Genomic DNA, 17012 nt, shown 5'->3' on the forward strand with positions numbered 1-17012 from the left:
TGAACTTAATATATGGAAGGATCGGAGTGCAACCAAGTGTTACGATATATACAAATTACAAGCTTATAGGTCTACTGTACTAGGAATAATAACTCAATTTTTTTGGGGAGGGATAGGCTTAGCCTCAAAAGCGTTTTAAGAGCTTCGCCACTGGTGCGAAGACAACTCTAAGCACCCACTACAATCTCGTCTCTATATTCATATGTTAGTGCATAACCTATTATGGATTTATGATAAATCAAAATATACTCCAAATATATCGTGTCCCTATGGAAATGTTGTCAGTAAGTTGTAAGAATATAATCATTATCTCTAATGCATTACTGTTGTACTTGGAGACATCATTTTCATCGTAAATTATAGATATTCAACTTGTCTTGTAAGCCAAATAATTGTCCTACTAGATAATAGAGAATTTTTACAATGTAGACCACTCACTTCTTACTCCATAGTAAATAAGGTTAATGACATAATACTACTAGATAACTACATCTATTTATAAGAGAAAATACCAGTGGGTCAGCACGAACCATGAAAGAAACAAATTAAGAATATACTCCATGTCCATGTACACCTACTGTTTTTAATTAGCATTTTAAACTTTATGAACAGTATGCTATACACAGTAACAATATCCCACGAATATATGTGTAGTTTAAGATTTTATAGGTTCCATCTTCCTTTCACAGAATCACTTCGTAAACTTCAGAAAATAAACAGAACGCATTTTCAAGAACGCAGGTACGAGGTCAGTTATTGACTCTACCCCTATAACCTAAACTTATTCAAGGTCAGAAGAGGCGCTTCCTCTTCTATGCTTGTTCAACTGGATGAGTTATCGAAAAATAAAAACTCAATAGGCGATTGATTGCTCTAAAGCTTGTTTTGAGCTCAATCATCGTGAAAGTTGATATATCATATTGAGAAGGAAATTATAATTTTATTTTCCGTATCGGTGCTGTGGAGTTGGAAGCGCTTTGTGTATGTGGAATCGGAATAAAAAAATCAAGTACTCACTCCGATTAAGAAAATATACTTGCTTAATACTTAAGCTACTCCGTGGGTCGCAGGTGAAACCAGTGGCACATTTAGTAAGTTTACTTTCTATAGGCTAGTTAAATCGATTTCTGATGTAACCTACAATAACAAACTAATATTTACATTCAAGTTACAGGCGTAAGTCTATTCTACTAAGTTTTCCATTAATAATACATATTTAGCTTTTATGGGAATCGGAATCGACGAGAGTCAAAGGCTTTCTCTATGTCGGGTAATACATATATTACAGGTTTTGCTGCATTGCAGTCTGAACTACGGTCGAGCTGACCCACTGGGCTTCCTGAGAGGCCTGACTCACCGAACTGACTCCTCATCCAGGGGTACAGCGGGCTGGGCAGCGTGGACGCAGCGTTGCTGGGTGGTTGCTGTGAAGGCTGCTGGGGGCCCGCTTGCTGCGGGGGCGGCTGGGTCTGCTGGTGCGGCGCCACCACCTGCTGGTGGTGGGGCGGGCCCTGCTCGCACTGCTGCTGGCTCACGTTGTTGTACATGAGGTGGTTCTGGGCCGCGGCGGCCTGGTGGTTGTGGTGCGGATGCTGGTGCTGGTGGTTCGCTTGCATGTGGTGTTGCGGGGGTCCCTGCTGGTGGTTCGCATGCGGCTGCTGTTGCGTGTGGTGGTGGTTTTGATGGTTGTGGTTATTGAGCGTTGCCTGTGGCGGACCTTCCAGTGGCGGACTTCCGGATCCGAGCGCACCCGTGCCGACGGCAGCGGCCTGGAGCTTACAGCTCGTGTACAAGGGTGTCTGATGTCCGTTAGGCGGCCCGCCCCCTCCCAGATGTCCCATTCCTCCGTTATTCGGCGAGTTCGGTCTGTAACCCCCACCACCTGCCGCACCGTTACCATCCGCCATGATCCCGCCGTTGCCTTGCTGTTGGGCCCCGTAGTACGCCGCGTTCCTAATATCCATGCGGTCGTAGGGTGGAAATCGGGGGTACGGCATGCCCTGAGGCGGCTGCCCCGCGGCGGGGGGTCCTCCATAGTGGTGCGGAGGGATACCCTGTCTGAGGCCTACGACGGTGTGGTCGCCGCCGGCGCAAGAACTAGGGTCGGTGGTAACGGCGCCACCCTGGCCGCCCCCCTGCGCCACCACCGCGGCCCCATAGTTGTGGTGCTGGTGCGGGTGCTCCGCGGAGACCACGCCGCCGTTACGCAGGTCCGGGATGTACGTGTTGAAGTAGGAACTCATGACGTCATCCACCCCCACACCCGCCACCGCCACCTCTCTCACCGCTTGCCTCACCTTTGTGGATTAAGGGGCGAAGAAAACACAAAGACACACACAACCCCCTCCCCCAAAAATATATTTATCAAAATTTTTCGGAAACACTCAAAAGCACAAAATTTTTCCCTACCACTTGACCGCACAAAACACACCTATCTATCACTTTTCATTCCCCTGTAAACACCGCCTCACTCCTGTTAATAGCACTTTTATAACCCACCTTCACTCTCAGATTTTTTCACTATCCTAGAACACTTCGTCTTTTCGCCGGCATAAACAAAATAGTAAATATATATATATCAAGATGAGGTAAGTTAAAGCAAATTACAACGGACACTTTTTTATCACCCTTTCAAGGATGTTAAAGAGTAAAATTAAAAAAAAATGGCGTCGAGACAACGTTAAAGAAACCTTATATTTAGGTTTGAAGAAGAGAAAGAATTATTTCTTTCAAATATGTACTGTATATGTGATCGATCTCTTTTTTTCTTTTGCAGTTAGGTCTACTAGAGCTGTCCCGTTTTACACTTATCTGACGCCCTCCACTGTAACAGCAAATATGTGAAGAAGAGGTTGAAGAGTGTCGCCTGCGACCTCTGATGACCACTGCTAAACGTAACTTCCGGTCGATGTCGTGGATGCTGTCCTGCTGACAACTGCTCCGTAGTTGGGCGAGGAATTTGAACTGCTGACGACGTCCCAACACTTTTCCTCTGGAAGTTGCTGATGCAGATACTGCTGGGCGAATCCACCACCAATAGAAATGCTCCTTGCATCCGCCCCTGTCGATAAAAATACAAGAAATTACTATTTATGGCTCTATTCAGTCCGATAAAATTATAACTATAAAGCATGAAACTTCAATGGTGCGTTGCCTTCTTGTGTAGCAAATCGTGTTAGAGTAAGAGAATTGTTCAAATCCATTCTATTCTTTCACAAGTTTCGGTAAATAAAATTGTCAATACATGTCTGAATAGTGAAAATCTCTTTTCCAAACATAAAACGTGGATGAAAGGTGTCTGTGACACATTACATATGACCGGGCGTTGGCAGACACAATCAAGGGAGTAGCAACTGCTCTAGAGTTCCCCATGCTTCACACCAAAAATGTACCATGTCCGAGACGCCTGGAGAACGTTGGTTAATGGCTACCAACAGTGGGAATGTACTCGTTTATGCTTCTGTAATTATGTAATTCCTCCCTTAAGCAACAGAAGCTGTTGAAAAATGACGACATGACAATTTTGACATAATGGAGCTATGGTGGATTGAAAGCAGCGAAAGAAATCGAAGTATTTGAAACGAAGGACCTAAGAAGCCGTTTTATTCGTCCACAAATTTTATAGAAATTTCCTAGAATTGAATTCGGTGTAGGCCCCTATTTATTAATACGTTTTCAATTAATCAAATCACTACTTAATAATATAGACCACGATTAATTATACAAAAATGCTACTTAATTTTTCTACATTGCTAACAAAATTGCAATTCATTACAGAAATGAATGGAAAACACATACTGCAGGATAAAGATTGTTACGTAGATAATCGTTCTCGCTTTAATGGATATGAACCATATGCCGGCAAGCAAGGTGTCATTTATTGGTAATAAAATGAATCATTAGAGGGCGGGGTCCAATTGTCAGTGAAATTTTATGAATTTTTCTGCAATATATTTTTCTTGTTACTAACAATTAATATACCTTTCAATTGTAACTATTTATAGTGGAATAAGTAATAAGTAGGGTACGCAGCATCTCTTCCTGCAGCAGATAACTGTCACTCAAGACATAGATTCGTCTCAATTTTCAGAACCTCATACTATAATAAATCAGATTTCTAAGATTTCGACAGAATATAATTTATATTGTTTTCATAAAATGTAATTTAATAATCATTATAAAAAGATTTAATAAACGCACTTTTATTACATACTACAAATCACTTGGGTCGTACGTTGAGACTAAGAGGAAAAAGGAAAATAAGGAAGATTGGAGAACGCTGAGTTTGTAGTGAAAGACCTGCTCTTAGGCAGAAAACTATGAATGAATATGAAAGTAATCTAGGCCCCAACTTAATAATAAACTCAAATTATAGTTCAAATAGACATTTTCTTTCTTTGTCGTCTTCAACCTCTTCCTGTTTTACACACAATCTAATGCAGTAAAAGGAGAGTATAACTTTGTATCAACACTAGATCATGTCATGTAGGTCTCCTGGACCGTTTGGTTAGCACGATGCAGATCTCCGCGGAGACGTTATGTAAGTACAAGACAATGGACAAACATCGAATCACGTGTAATGAAGATAAAAATCTGTCACAAGCCGGGAATGGAACTACACACTGCCATAGCAGTGGCCCATAAAATAACTAAGAAAATTGAAATATAAAATATGCAGTACTTCTGAAACAAGGAACCAGTGAGAAGAATAGAGAGAAAGTTAAATAAAACATGTAACTGAATATTAATGTAGAAAATGAAATATCAATATAAAGTCAAATTCAAAATTATGGTTCATTTAACGACGCTCGCAACTGCCGAGTTTATATCAGCGTCGCCGATGTGCTGGAATTTTGTCTCGCAGGAGTTCTTTTACATGCCAATAAATCTACTGACATGAGCCTGTCGCATTTAAGCACACTTAATGCCATCGACCTGGACCGGGATCGAACCCGCTACATCGAGCACAGAAGGCCAGCGCTATACCACTGCGCCAACCAGGTCGACTAATATAAAGTCAATAAATATATGTATTCCGGGTGGAAGTAATATTGTAATTGTGTAGATTTTAACAGCTTATTCCATAGACAGAGTACAAAAAATTTTCTAATACCATAATAGACCCAAATGAATATTCTCAGAAAAAAATAATAATTTTACCCTAAATGTTAACACTATTTTACTCAGTAAGTATCATCAGTACGATTCTGATTTCTTTTTACTTAGAGAAACTTGTAAGGAATTATTTATCCATTTTCTGTGTTCTGATAAAATAGACACTTTTCTTGCAAGTTAACCCCTTCAGGCCTGATGTACATTATAGTGTACATTTTTTTTTCTTTTTTGGAATGTCTTCGATACTTTTAAATATTTTGAAAAATTCAATGTGATATAAATGGAGAATATTATTTTTGAAACATTTCTATACCTGAATTTAAAAAATTTAAAATTTTGGGGCCCCAGTGGTCAAAATTGTCCCCAAAATTTTGACTTTCTGTGAAGACTTGATTTGGGAATTTTGGATCCCCACAATGATTATGCGGTCAGATTCTTTTTCAAAATGTTTTAAATATAAATTGAGGTCTAAAGGGGTGAAATAAAAAGATTGACACCTATCGATGTTTCCTGCCTTTAGGAAGTCTGGCAGCCCTATTTTAGACTATAATTAAAGGACGGAACTCTGCTGTTCATATCGATTGTGAAAGAAGAAATAAAAATCCTATAAATAGCCTATTAAAGACTTCCAATTAAATAAAACTGTTGTAACAATAGATCTTGAATTTAAACTAACAATATCCATGAATTAAACTATACAATCTATAATGAAGTAAAATAAAATAAAACATAAATAAATTGACTGTGTGTTTTCGTAAGTGAGCCGGCGAGAAGCTGTTGCCAAATTTTGCAGTCCCTCAGCCTAATTTTATAATTAACCATGCACTTAATTACAAAACACATTGTAGGTGTTTTTATTTATTTTAATATATTCTATTGCCCCCTTCAATGTGCATAGCTACATACATAACTTTTACTCTGTGTATTTTGTACCCACAGGCATTATTATCCATTATTGATTGTCCTACTACAATACCTTCGTATAAAGAAAATAACTGAATTTAAAGACTGTACAGAGAGGATTAAATAATGATATACGACATAGATACTCAGACAAATTTATAGTATAGTAAATCAAGGCATGTTCAAGTAAGACGTTATAGTAAATTTATAATATAAATATTAATTGAAGAAGCTGTATAATTTATAATTTCCTTTGAGCTGAATGTTGAAAGTTAAAGCGCCGACTGCAATAAGTAAGTACGAAATGGCGATCGCTTGTTGGACTTTTCCTAAGGAAGAAGGAAGGCAAGCATGACTGGAATGGCAGCCAAGAGCACATAATTCGTAGCACTCCATCATTCGACGTCACGCGTGCACTACGACATGGTAGGTCTTGAGGAGACGGCTTCAGAATAATGATGCCACCCAATCAATTACAATCTAACAACTATACCATCCAAAGAAGAACAGCTGCATAGTTCCTTGTTGCGTTCAGAGAGTCTTGTGGCTTTTGCCCGCTTACAAAGCTGTCAATAATTATTTCAATGCACTCCGAATATCTCTCTTTTCTCCCCTTCAAAGGTTATATATGTTAAAATCGCCAAAACACACAAAAAAAGAACCAATGCCGCAACCCTCTTGCCTTAACAAGAGGCACAAAAGACACCCACCACCCCTTCACTACAATGTCAACAACCACTTGCACCCCATCATAGGCATTCAAAAGATTTCGGTTGTATAACAAATTGGGAGATCATTGTGATGTTATGTGTGCGCGTACATAAGCGCGTGTGTATGTATGTGGATAATTCAGTATCTTAAATCCGCCAGAATAAGCTTAAATCAAATTCAGGAGTGTAAAGCGACTTCGAATTCAGTATCATAAAATTACTTCTATTTACAACTACATTATTCACTAAATTCATTTATTATTATTATTATTATTATTATTATTATTATTATTATTATTATTATTATTATAGCTTTCTAGATGTTTTAAATATATGCTGGTCCACTTTGCAAATTCCAAGTGAATGGAAAATAGCTATAATACGGCCAATATTTAAAAAGGGCAAAAGAGACGAATGCAAAAATTATAGAGGTATAAGCCTTCTAAATACAAGTTATAAAATTTTTGCTAAAATTATAACAAGACGTCTAAATATCATATCGGAAGTTCTATTAAATAACGAACAACATGGATTCCGAAGAGGACGAGCATGTACAGACTGCATATTCATAGTAAAGCAAATAATTCAGAAAAGAAGAGAATTCAATCAAGAGACACACCTGCTATTTATAGACTATATAAAAGCTTTTGATAAGGTACTACGAGAAAAGCTATGGGACATTTTATTACATAAAGGATATCCACAACATCTAGTGGAAATGATAAGGCAAATGTATGAAGGGACGGTCATCAGTATAGATAAAGGAAATCTTAAAAATATTTTAAATGTCAAAAAAGAAATTGTCAATTTAGGAGTAAGACAGGGCTGCCCATTGTCGCCTACACTTTTTAATATTTATTTAGACGCAGCAATAGCCGAATGGCAAGCGCAGTTGAAATATGATTTTAAAGTAGGATCGACGATTTTAAATACTATTCTATTTGCCGATGACCAAGTAGTCTTTGCTGATAAGGAGGACAAACTGCAGCTAGCTCTCTTTCAGCTAAACAAAACAATGTCCAAGTACAATCTAACTGTCTCTCATGAAAAAACGAAGGTCATGGCCTTTATTGGGAAATATCAGATACGTTCCAAAATTATCCTCAATAATATGATATTAGAACAGGTGCGACATTTTAATTATTTGGGGTGTGATATATCTTTCGATGAGGAGCGAGATCTCAAACAAAAGGTGCATAAATTTCAAAGTATATGTGGCACCATAAAACGAACATTAAAAAACAAAACACGAAGAGACACGGTTTTAAAATTTTATAAAACAATGGCAGTACCAGTATTGGCTTATGGAGTTGAGACTTGGGCCATGAACAGAAGTGATAAAAGAATAATAGAGACAGCTGAAACGAGATTCTTAAGATATGTCGCTGGCTGTACTCTTAGAGATCATATTAGAAGTGAAGATATAAGAGCACACCTGAATATTTTTTGTTTGAATAAGAGAATTGAAGAAAATCAAGTTCAGTGGAAGGAACATATATCCCGGATGCCGGATGAAAGATTAGTAAAACAGGTTCTGCAATATCGCCCAACAGGGGTGCGTGATATCGGCAGACCTAGGCGTCGTTGGGAAGACAACTTCTGAGACGAAACAGGCCAAATGGCCTATCTTGTTGTTGATGATGATGATGATGATTATTATTATTAGTAGTAGTAGTAGTAGTAGTAGTAGTAGTAGTAGTAGTAGTAAAAGAAGTAGTAGTAATAGTAAAGAAGTAGTAGTAGTAGCAGTAAAAGAAGTAGTAGTAATAGTAAAAGAAGTAGTAGTAGTAGTAAAAGAAATAGTAGTAATAGTAAAGGTAGTAGTAGTAGTAGTAGTAGTAGTAGTAGTAAAAGAAGTAGTAGTAATAGTAAAGAAGTAGTAGTAGTACTAAAAGTAGTAGTAGTAGTAAAAGAAGTAGTAGTAGTACTAAAAGTAGTAGTAGTAAAAGAAGTAGTAGTAGTAACAGTAGTAGTAGTAAAAGAAGTAGTAGTAGTAGTAGTAAAAGAAGAAGTAGTAGTAAAAGAAGTAGTAGTAGTACTAAAAGTAGTAGTAGTAGTAAAAGAAGTAGTAGTAGTAGTAAAAGAAGTAGTAGTAGTAGTAAAAGAAGTAGTAGTAGTACTAAAGTAGTAGTAGTAGTAAAAGAAGTAGTAGTAGTACTAAAAGTAGTAGTAGTAGTAGTAAAAAAAGTAGTAGTAGTAGTAGTAAAAGAAGTAGTAGCAGTAGTAGTAAAAGAAGTAGTAGTAGTAGTAGTAGTAGTAATATGAATCGCCTAGAATCAAACTGCACTTTATCCAAAAATCTGATTTGTCAGAAAAGAAGAAAAACTAGTGAGTTGGACTCCAAATGGTGATTTTACTACTAAAGTTAAGGTAGATCAATTCCATTTGACACCAAATTACATTCCCTGCAAAATTCTGCATTGCAACTTAAATTAATCCCATATTTCATAATTTGGAGAAAGTCCGGTTTGATTCTAGGAGACTCGTATATTTCCTTTCAAGACAAAGCAATGTCTTTACATTATTCCTATTGAACATACTTTATACCGAGCTTCAATATTGTTATAACCGAAGTGAAATTTGAAAATTTTAAAGTACTGGACCTGCAGTTTTCATTTTTTGAACACACATTGTTTGGAATATGACTTAGGTCTAAATAGTTCACACACATTTTCAGCTCAATTGATAAATATTTTGTTCATTTGTAACGTGTTCTCACATAAAATTATTTTTGTAGTTAAATTTTTGTATTATGTTCAATATACTATCATTAATAGAGCCAGGACGTTCATGCCCTAAAAATCTACTAAATATGCACTAATAAAATTTTATATTTCTTGGTAGCACTAATATAATAATAATAATAATAATAATAATAATAATAATAATAATAATAATAATAATAATAATAATAAGCAATAACTGTAATAATATTATAGATCAAACTAGATAAGAATAAACTTACATTAAATTGTTGAGAGCAGCACACTACTGTCTTGAGATTCGCCGCGAAACTTTCAATACTTTTCTGGTAAAAATAATTATAATATTTTCACTCAATACGAGCTTTTAAAAATGGAATATGATGCTTGTATTTGAAAAAACCCAAACAATGCATTTTATGCAACATAAAACGGGCTTTAATGAATTTAAACGCGAAAATATGCCACAATAATATAAATATCATGAAATATTGTGCTTTTATATAAAAAGCAAACATATGCAAATATATATGCAACTTAAATTTGGTTTGATAAGTTTAAATGTTGATGACTAGTGAAATAATTAATCAGCAATTAATTACAGCAAATGCATGAACTTCCTGGCCCTAATCATTAATAATAATAATTGGCATAGAAATTTTAAGTATCCTCGTTAGTTTTGTCTAAAAAATATTTGTATTACTGTAGCTCAAACACGAAAGAAAAATTTATATGACTGTATAATTATTTTTAATCCTTTTGAAAACTTAATGAGATATCCATACGAACTTTCATACAGTATAGATTGAGGGAGGTGTAGAAAAACTTTATGCAGTTAGCTCAGAATTTGTGGTAGGAGATAAGTTTTGAACATGGCAAAAAATGCAAAAACTAAAAACCAAGAAGATTGGAGATAAACAGTAAGACTGCAGAGGATTTAAAGAACACACATATTTAAAAATGGCTGCCAAAACAGGTGCTCTCAGGGATGTAAGTCTCTGAAAGTTTGCGAGGAGCATATATAAGTATCGAAATATTTTAAGAGCAAAAACAAAACATTGATTTTCGTGAAAAATGTCATTAATTTCACTTCTGTGCACACTTAGACATCGTTTTCAGCTGCAGAAGATATTCCTCCTTTAGTTTTTCATCAAAGAGAGGGCTGTTTTTACATACCATAAACCTACAACACGCATCGTAAAATACATGATTTAAGGACATCTAGATACATACGTCAGATTTTTCACATAATCTATAAAGTAGGTATTTGAGAGACCATGTTGCACCAAATCATTTGATCATTTTATAACATAATTTTCAAATTATTATAAACAAATGCTTATGTTTACGATTATTTTATAACAAATATAACCAAAGCATACTACCCGTCTCTTGTAAATTGACCGGTGTTGATTCCACGAACTAGCAGAGTGCGTAATCCTCCTGCACGAACGCTTTGATCCCCTCAATGCCCCGCACTCCGTAATCTCCAATGATGTTTTGTATGCAACGACAGTGGCGACATGCAACATTGAACGCGTAGTACTTAAGAAATAACGTTACTTAATTACTTACTTACTTATAAAAATACTTACTTACTTACTTACTTACTTACTTACTTACTTACTTACTTACTTACTTACTTACTGGCTTTTAAGGAACCCGGAGGTTCATTGCCACTCTCACATAAGCCCGCCATTGGTCCCTATCCTGAACAAGATTAATCCAGTCTCTACCATCATATCCCATCTCCCTCAAATACATTTTAATATTATCTTCCCATCTACGTCTCGGCCTTCCTAAAGGTCTTTTTCCCTCCGGCCTCTCAATTAACACTCTATATGCATTTCTGGATTCGCCCATCTCAAACGTCTGGATTTAATGTTCCTAATTATGTCAAGTGAAGAATACAATGCGTGCAGGTCTGCGTTGAGTAACTTTCTCCATTCTCCTGTAATATTTTCCTAAGCACCTTATTCTCAAACACCCTTAACCTAAGTTCTTCTTTCAAAGTGAGAGTCCAAGTTTCACAACCATAAAGAACAACCGGTAATATAACTGTTTTATAAATTCTAACTTTCACATTTTTTTACAGCAAACTGAATGATAAAAGCTTCTCAACCGAATAATAATAGGCATTTCTCATATTTATTGTGCATTTAATTTCCTCCCGAGTATAATTTATATTTGTTACTGTTGCTCCTAGGTATTTGAAATTTTCCACCTCTTCAAAGGATAAATTTCCAATTTTTATATTTTCATTTCGTACAATATTCTAGTCACGAGACATAATCGTATACTTTGTATTTTCGGGATTTACTTCCAAACCTATCTCTTTACTTGCTTCAAATAAAATTCGTGTATTTTCCCTAACCGTTTCTGGGTTTTCTCCTAACATATTCACGTCATCCGTATAGACAAGCAGCTGATGTAACGTTACATGTATCTAAATAAGACATTCGAGTATAAAAAACCTACAACATGGGAAACAAAGCTTTATTTATCTCCCTAAAGAAACCATGGCAAGAAATTTCCGACCCTATAAAATCCATAGCCCTCTACCGGGTAAAATTTATATTTAAAATCAAAAATAATAAAATAAAATTCACATTAAGCTACAATCTATGCCATTTGTAAGTAAATACCAATAGCCCAATTAACTATATAAAGCAATTTATAATCAAGTTTCTGTTTTAAGCGACACGCAACTCAAGGCATGTAGTAAATTACTCTTTATATGTGATTAATGACGAGAGGAATATATGTGTGGCATTCGTTACTAACGACCTTGAACATGTAACCGACAAGAAGTTTCGGAAAGTTAAACATTTGCTCTATCACCACGCTGTTGAAACATCCATGAGTAACACCACAACTTATTTATGTGTAACTATATTAGATTTTTTCCCTCGCTCCTACGGCGCCTGTAGCTCTCAAAGATATTTGGCCGAAGTCCATATGTGGACTCTTTTGAGGCCTACTACATTATTCGGTGGACACTGAACGATCTCCCGTCACGTCGGAAACAGCAACATGCTAGAATCCTTACCTAGGACAAAATAGGACATGTTGACACAAGAAACATTCTTACCCTTGGCGAGATTCGAATACGCGACTATGGTTTTAAAATCAATGCACTGTCAGCAATGCTTTAGTCCAGCGGTTTCGAAAGTGGGGTCGTGTAAATAGCTGAGGGGAGTTGCGAGATGATTTTCAAAATAAATAAAAGAAGTCTTATTAACATTAATTTATGTTGTATTTAGAAACATAAACAACATTGAACATAAAAATAAAAAATGTTTCGTGAAAGTTTGTCCCGTACGTGCCATGAATGGCATATGGTGGCATGGAGGTAAAGTTCCATGTTTTCTTTGATCTCTGCACCACGTTCCGATCGCCTTTTCAACCCTCGGAAAAAAACCGATACTCAATTTGATAGGAGACTGAGTTGACCTCGGAGCCGTTCTGGCAGTTAGTCACGAGAAAATCCCGTCACCGCCCGGGGTCGAACCCCGGACCTCCCAGTTCTAGTCAACTGCTTCAGTGATTATAAAGGAAAAAAAAATTAAAGCTATAAATGCGTCTGTTTGTGAGAAAATAGCTTCTGAAATGTGAATTACGTATTCACAAAATATTACCATTTTCAATTTACCACTTTTGTTTGATGGTAATTAAACTAATTTAGCATAAATACTATTTGCACATATAATAAAAAATTTAGTAACTTTTTTTTTGTAAGCTTGAGGTATTCCAGCATTCTTTTGATACAATTTAATTCATATAATAGCATATTTCAATCAGTCTTTTCTTAATTTTTTTAACGAAAGCCAGTTGAAAGCAACTAGGCTATTTAAAAACGAATTCCATATCAAACGGTTACTGCCATAATTATTTTGCGTTTTTTCCGGAAAATACTCAACAAGTTCTTGTTTAAATGTGTGCAAACATAATTTGCATGTCCACGAAAACAAATTCATCCGTCGGTATTTTTCGTTATCATAAGGTACATAGCTAAATTTTTCACGAGTTTTTTTATTTCTTTTTGTCAAGTGATGTCGACCAGAAATCAAGTGTCCTTGTAAATTCGTCGATTTTATATCTGACTGATATTATCTTGAAATGTTGGTCTTGCAAGCTACTACTCAAAGTGTTTAAGTGTTAAAAAATATATAGGCCTATCAGCAAGATAAACTAGTCTAAGAAGTAAAAGAGATTTGAAATATAGATTTGCATATTTAGATTTCTCTTCTTGCAGGTACTGGTACTGGTACATTAGAAGTTTGGGTGGTATCCATTGGTTTTGAATAAAATTAACAGCACGGAAGAGGGGGGGGGTTGGGACGATCGAAAAATAATTCTTGTCCAAAAATGGGTTGCGCTTTGAAAAAGTTTGGGAACCACTGCTTTGTCAACACGGGGGATTTTATTCAGAACTTGAACATTGTATTAGCACAAATTTCAAGAAGTAAATAATTAAATAAAAATGTGGAAAAAACAAATTGTTGTATTATTGACAGTATGATAATAAGATAGCTTATCTCTCAATATAATTATTTTATCCTTGTTCAAAATATTTATGATGAATCAATCATTATTTTTTCTCTGTATTTGAACTTGGCGCCAAACGTCGAACAGACAATCGATTTTGCAGTCCATGACGTGATTTCAAATTGTGGTGAATACAATTTGAATTTGTGATCAACATATATGACAATGCAACAGATTTTACCAGACACTGCCGTTTTTATCAACATTCCACTTGTCCTCAACAGGTTAGTCTATATCTTAATACAGTAGAAGTAGTGATTTAGTTTTAATTCACAGGAATTCACTTCACCAATTTAAAAATCGCCAAATAGACTCGTACCAAGTGTCAAGTTTGGCATCCTCGTGTGTACGACATGCATTAATACATTTTTATTTCCCGGAACGGCGTTCAATTGCGTTTCTGTTCAACTAAACGACTGGCTCGTTAATCTGAATATATGGGAAACGAATTTTTCGGATTCTTCGAAATTCTACTTCTTGATGTATTACTTCATGTTTACATTACATCAATATACCGCATATTATTTCTTTTTCATTGTAATTTCACATTCTGTAGTACTTATTGTATAGTATTTTGACTAATTATTTCTTATTTTGTAAAACCGTTTGTAAAAATTTCAATCAGAAACTTATCGGAAGTTTAATGTAATTAACATTTCAAAGAATGATCGAAATCTAGCGAGGTTGGTTAAAATTTTATTCTTTTCTTTTTTTCTTTTCCCATCGTTTGGATTACTCGGGTTCGGATTGGTGAGGTACAGAAGAGAACGGGAAACTATTGGACGAGACCAATGCCATAGGATCCATAACGTGAAAGTTTTAAAGAAAAAAAAATCTATAAATTAGCGTAGTACCTCGAAATTTCAAATACGGCATGAGTCTCATGAATGGTGGTTTTAAATTCTCCATACCGGAAATAAAAATAAAAATACAGATTTCATATGACTACACAATTACACCTATTACACTCACTATAATACATCCTACCTTATATACAAAAAACGAAGAGATGACGTCACAAATACATTCGAATCACCGATTTCTGTTTTCATGGGTACACTTTAACGACGTTCCAAGTGTGACATGTTTCACGATCACAGAGACTGACAGCACTGACAGACAACAAGATGTGAACTCCTACACACGTGGTTCAGACGTACCACGTCATTCTAATAGTTGATGATGCTGTGTTTAGGCTACTGTCACATGGTAACAGACGTTGTGAAGAGGAAGAAGCGGGGGGAGGGAGACAGAGAAACTTAAGAAACATGGATATCACTCCAAGAATCTGCACACACACATTTAGGGGAAGGGGCGGGAAGAGGGTGATTCGGGTTAAACTCGAGTGTCAGGAGAAAGAGACAGAAAAAACTCGCGTGAAAATATCACAGTTTGAAAGGAATGGCGAGAAATTAAAACGACCTTCTTAACACTGCTATTTAAAATTAGGTTTTCCTGCATAAAATTAGTCCTGTTCCCATATTTAGCTGCTACGTAGAAGCAAGTATTTGGTAGAAGTCGGATAATTATTTATTAATTCATTTTTCATTATTCTACTTCTTCCTTTATTTCATTTTTTCTTTCTTCGTCACGTTTCACTTCCTCCTTTCATACCGACCTATAATCCAATGCGGTGTAGGGTAGGGTATGTATATCTTTCGACCAACAATTGATAGGCACAAATTGGATGTTTATGTAGTTAACACAGCATCCAGTCATCACTCAGATAATACAGAATAGCACATGGCAAGGGACAAACTTTCCCTCCCATGGACGGAAGATAAATCTCTTCCATTGCCCACACCGGGAATCGAACAACGGGCCACTTGGATCGAAAGCGCATACACTGTCCACAGAGTTAAGGTGGCGAACTGCTATTTTTTAAATAATGTAGTTATTTACTTAATAAAAAGTATATAGTATTTATTTAAAGACAATTAAGTATGATATGGCGATTGAAAAACAATAGACTACTGGAGTCAAAATAGCAGAAGCAACTATTGTTTAGAGACAAACTGCACTATAGATTACTTACTTACTGTAATATGAAATTTTTTACGAAGATTAAAAAGTTGATATGTGAATTATCAAGATAGGCTATTTCTCTTATTAAATTAATACTGCCGAATCCCTACCTGTAGAATATTATATGAATATTATATAAATTTATGTAAGTTTAGTAACTTGTATTCAATTGAAATTTACTAGCAATAAAATAAATAAATAAGTAAATAAATAAATAGATACCACTCTTACGAATTTAATGAATAATAAGAACGACTTAACACTCATTCACACCATTTAGCCAATGTAACTAGTATCTTTTAGAAGGATAGCGCTAGCAGTATCCATATTAGCATTCATTTATGGGCCATGCCATGAAAGTTATGAGAGGCCACGGGCATGATTAAATGTGTCTGGAGGAATACAAATTAAAATTATTCAGTAGAAGAATAAGGAAGTAAAGAGAACGTGAAGGAAAAAGGTGGGTGAAAGAGGAAAATGGGGGGGAATACCGAAAGAGAAGAAAGATAATAAAAAGAAGAAACGAGAATTCAAAAAAGAAGGAAGAGAAAGTTTTGAATAAGAAAGATAAGGCCTAGAGGGGAAGAAAAGTGATTAGGAGAGAAAGACGATGAATAAGGGAAGAAAATAGTAGGATATTAGAAGAATGATATGAAGAAGGAAGAAAAACATAATAAACTTGAGGATATCGTAATTATCAAGGATGAAGAAGGGACTGAAAGGAAGATAACACAAATAATAATAAGGGGAAGGGAATGAATGTGAGAGAGACCGAAAATCAGAGAGAAGGGGAAGCAATATTGTTGCATTTTAATTATAAATGTAAAAACATTTCGAATTTCTATGATTCTTCTAATAAAATTTGAAAGTCGCGTTACCAATACAACGCAGTAACGTAAATCTGTGTAAACAAAGAATATAATATAATTTAAAATAAATAAAGGTGACAAGAGAGAAATTACATGATGCGTAAGGCAGGGCTGTCTATGGTCACCTTAGTATTTAACAT

General features: G+C 35.6%; 1 protein-coding gene across 2 annotated transcripts in view; it reads right to left on the reverse strand.

Annotated features, from left to right (window-relative positions):
- The window catches only part of LOC138694712 (homeotic protein antennapedia-like), a 1006890-nt gene that overhangs the window by 87345 nt on the left and 902533 nt on the right, over window positions 1–17012 (reverse strand). For both annotated transcript variants that reach the window (XM_069818701.1, XM_069818702.1), the window contains one exon: window positions 1358–3061. In XM_069818701.1, coding sequence (XP_069674802.1) covers window positions 1358–2243 — 886 coding nt within the window. In that variant the 5' untranslated portion in view covers window positions 2244–3061. The remainder of the gene's footprint in view (window positions 1–1357; window positions 3062–17012) is intronic.

This window comes from Periplaneta americana, chromosome 2 (assembly GCF_040183065.1).
Source record: "Periplaneta americana isolate PAMFEO1 chromosome 2, P.americana_PAMFEO1_priV1, whole genome shotgun sequence".
Taxonomy (NCBI): domain Eukaryota; kingdom Metazoa; phylum Arthropoda; class Insecta; order Blattodea; family Blattidae; genus Periplaneta; species Periplaneta americana.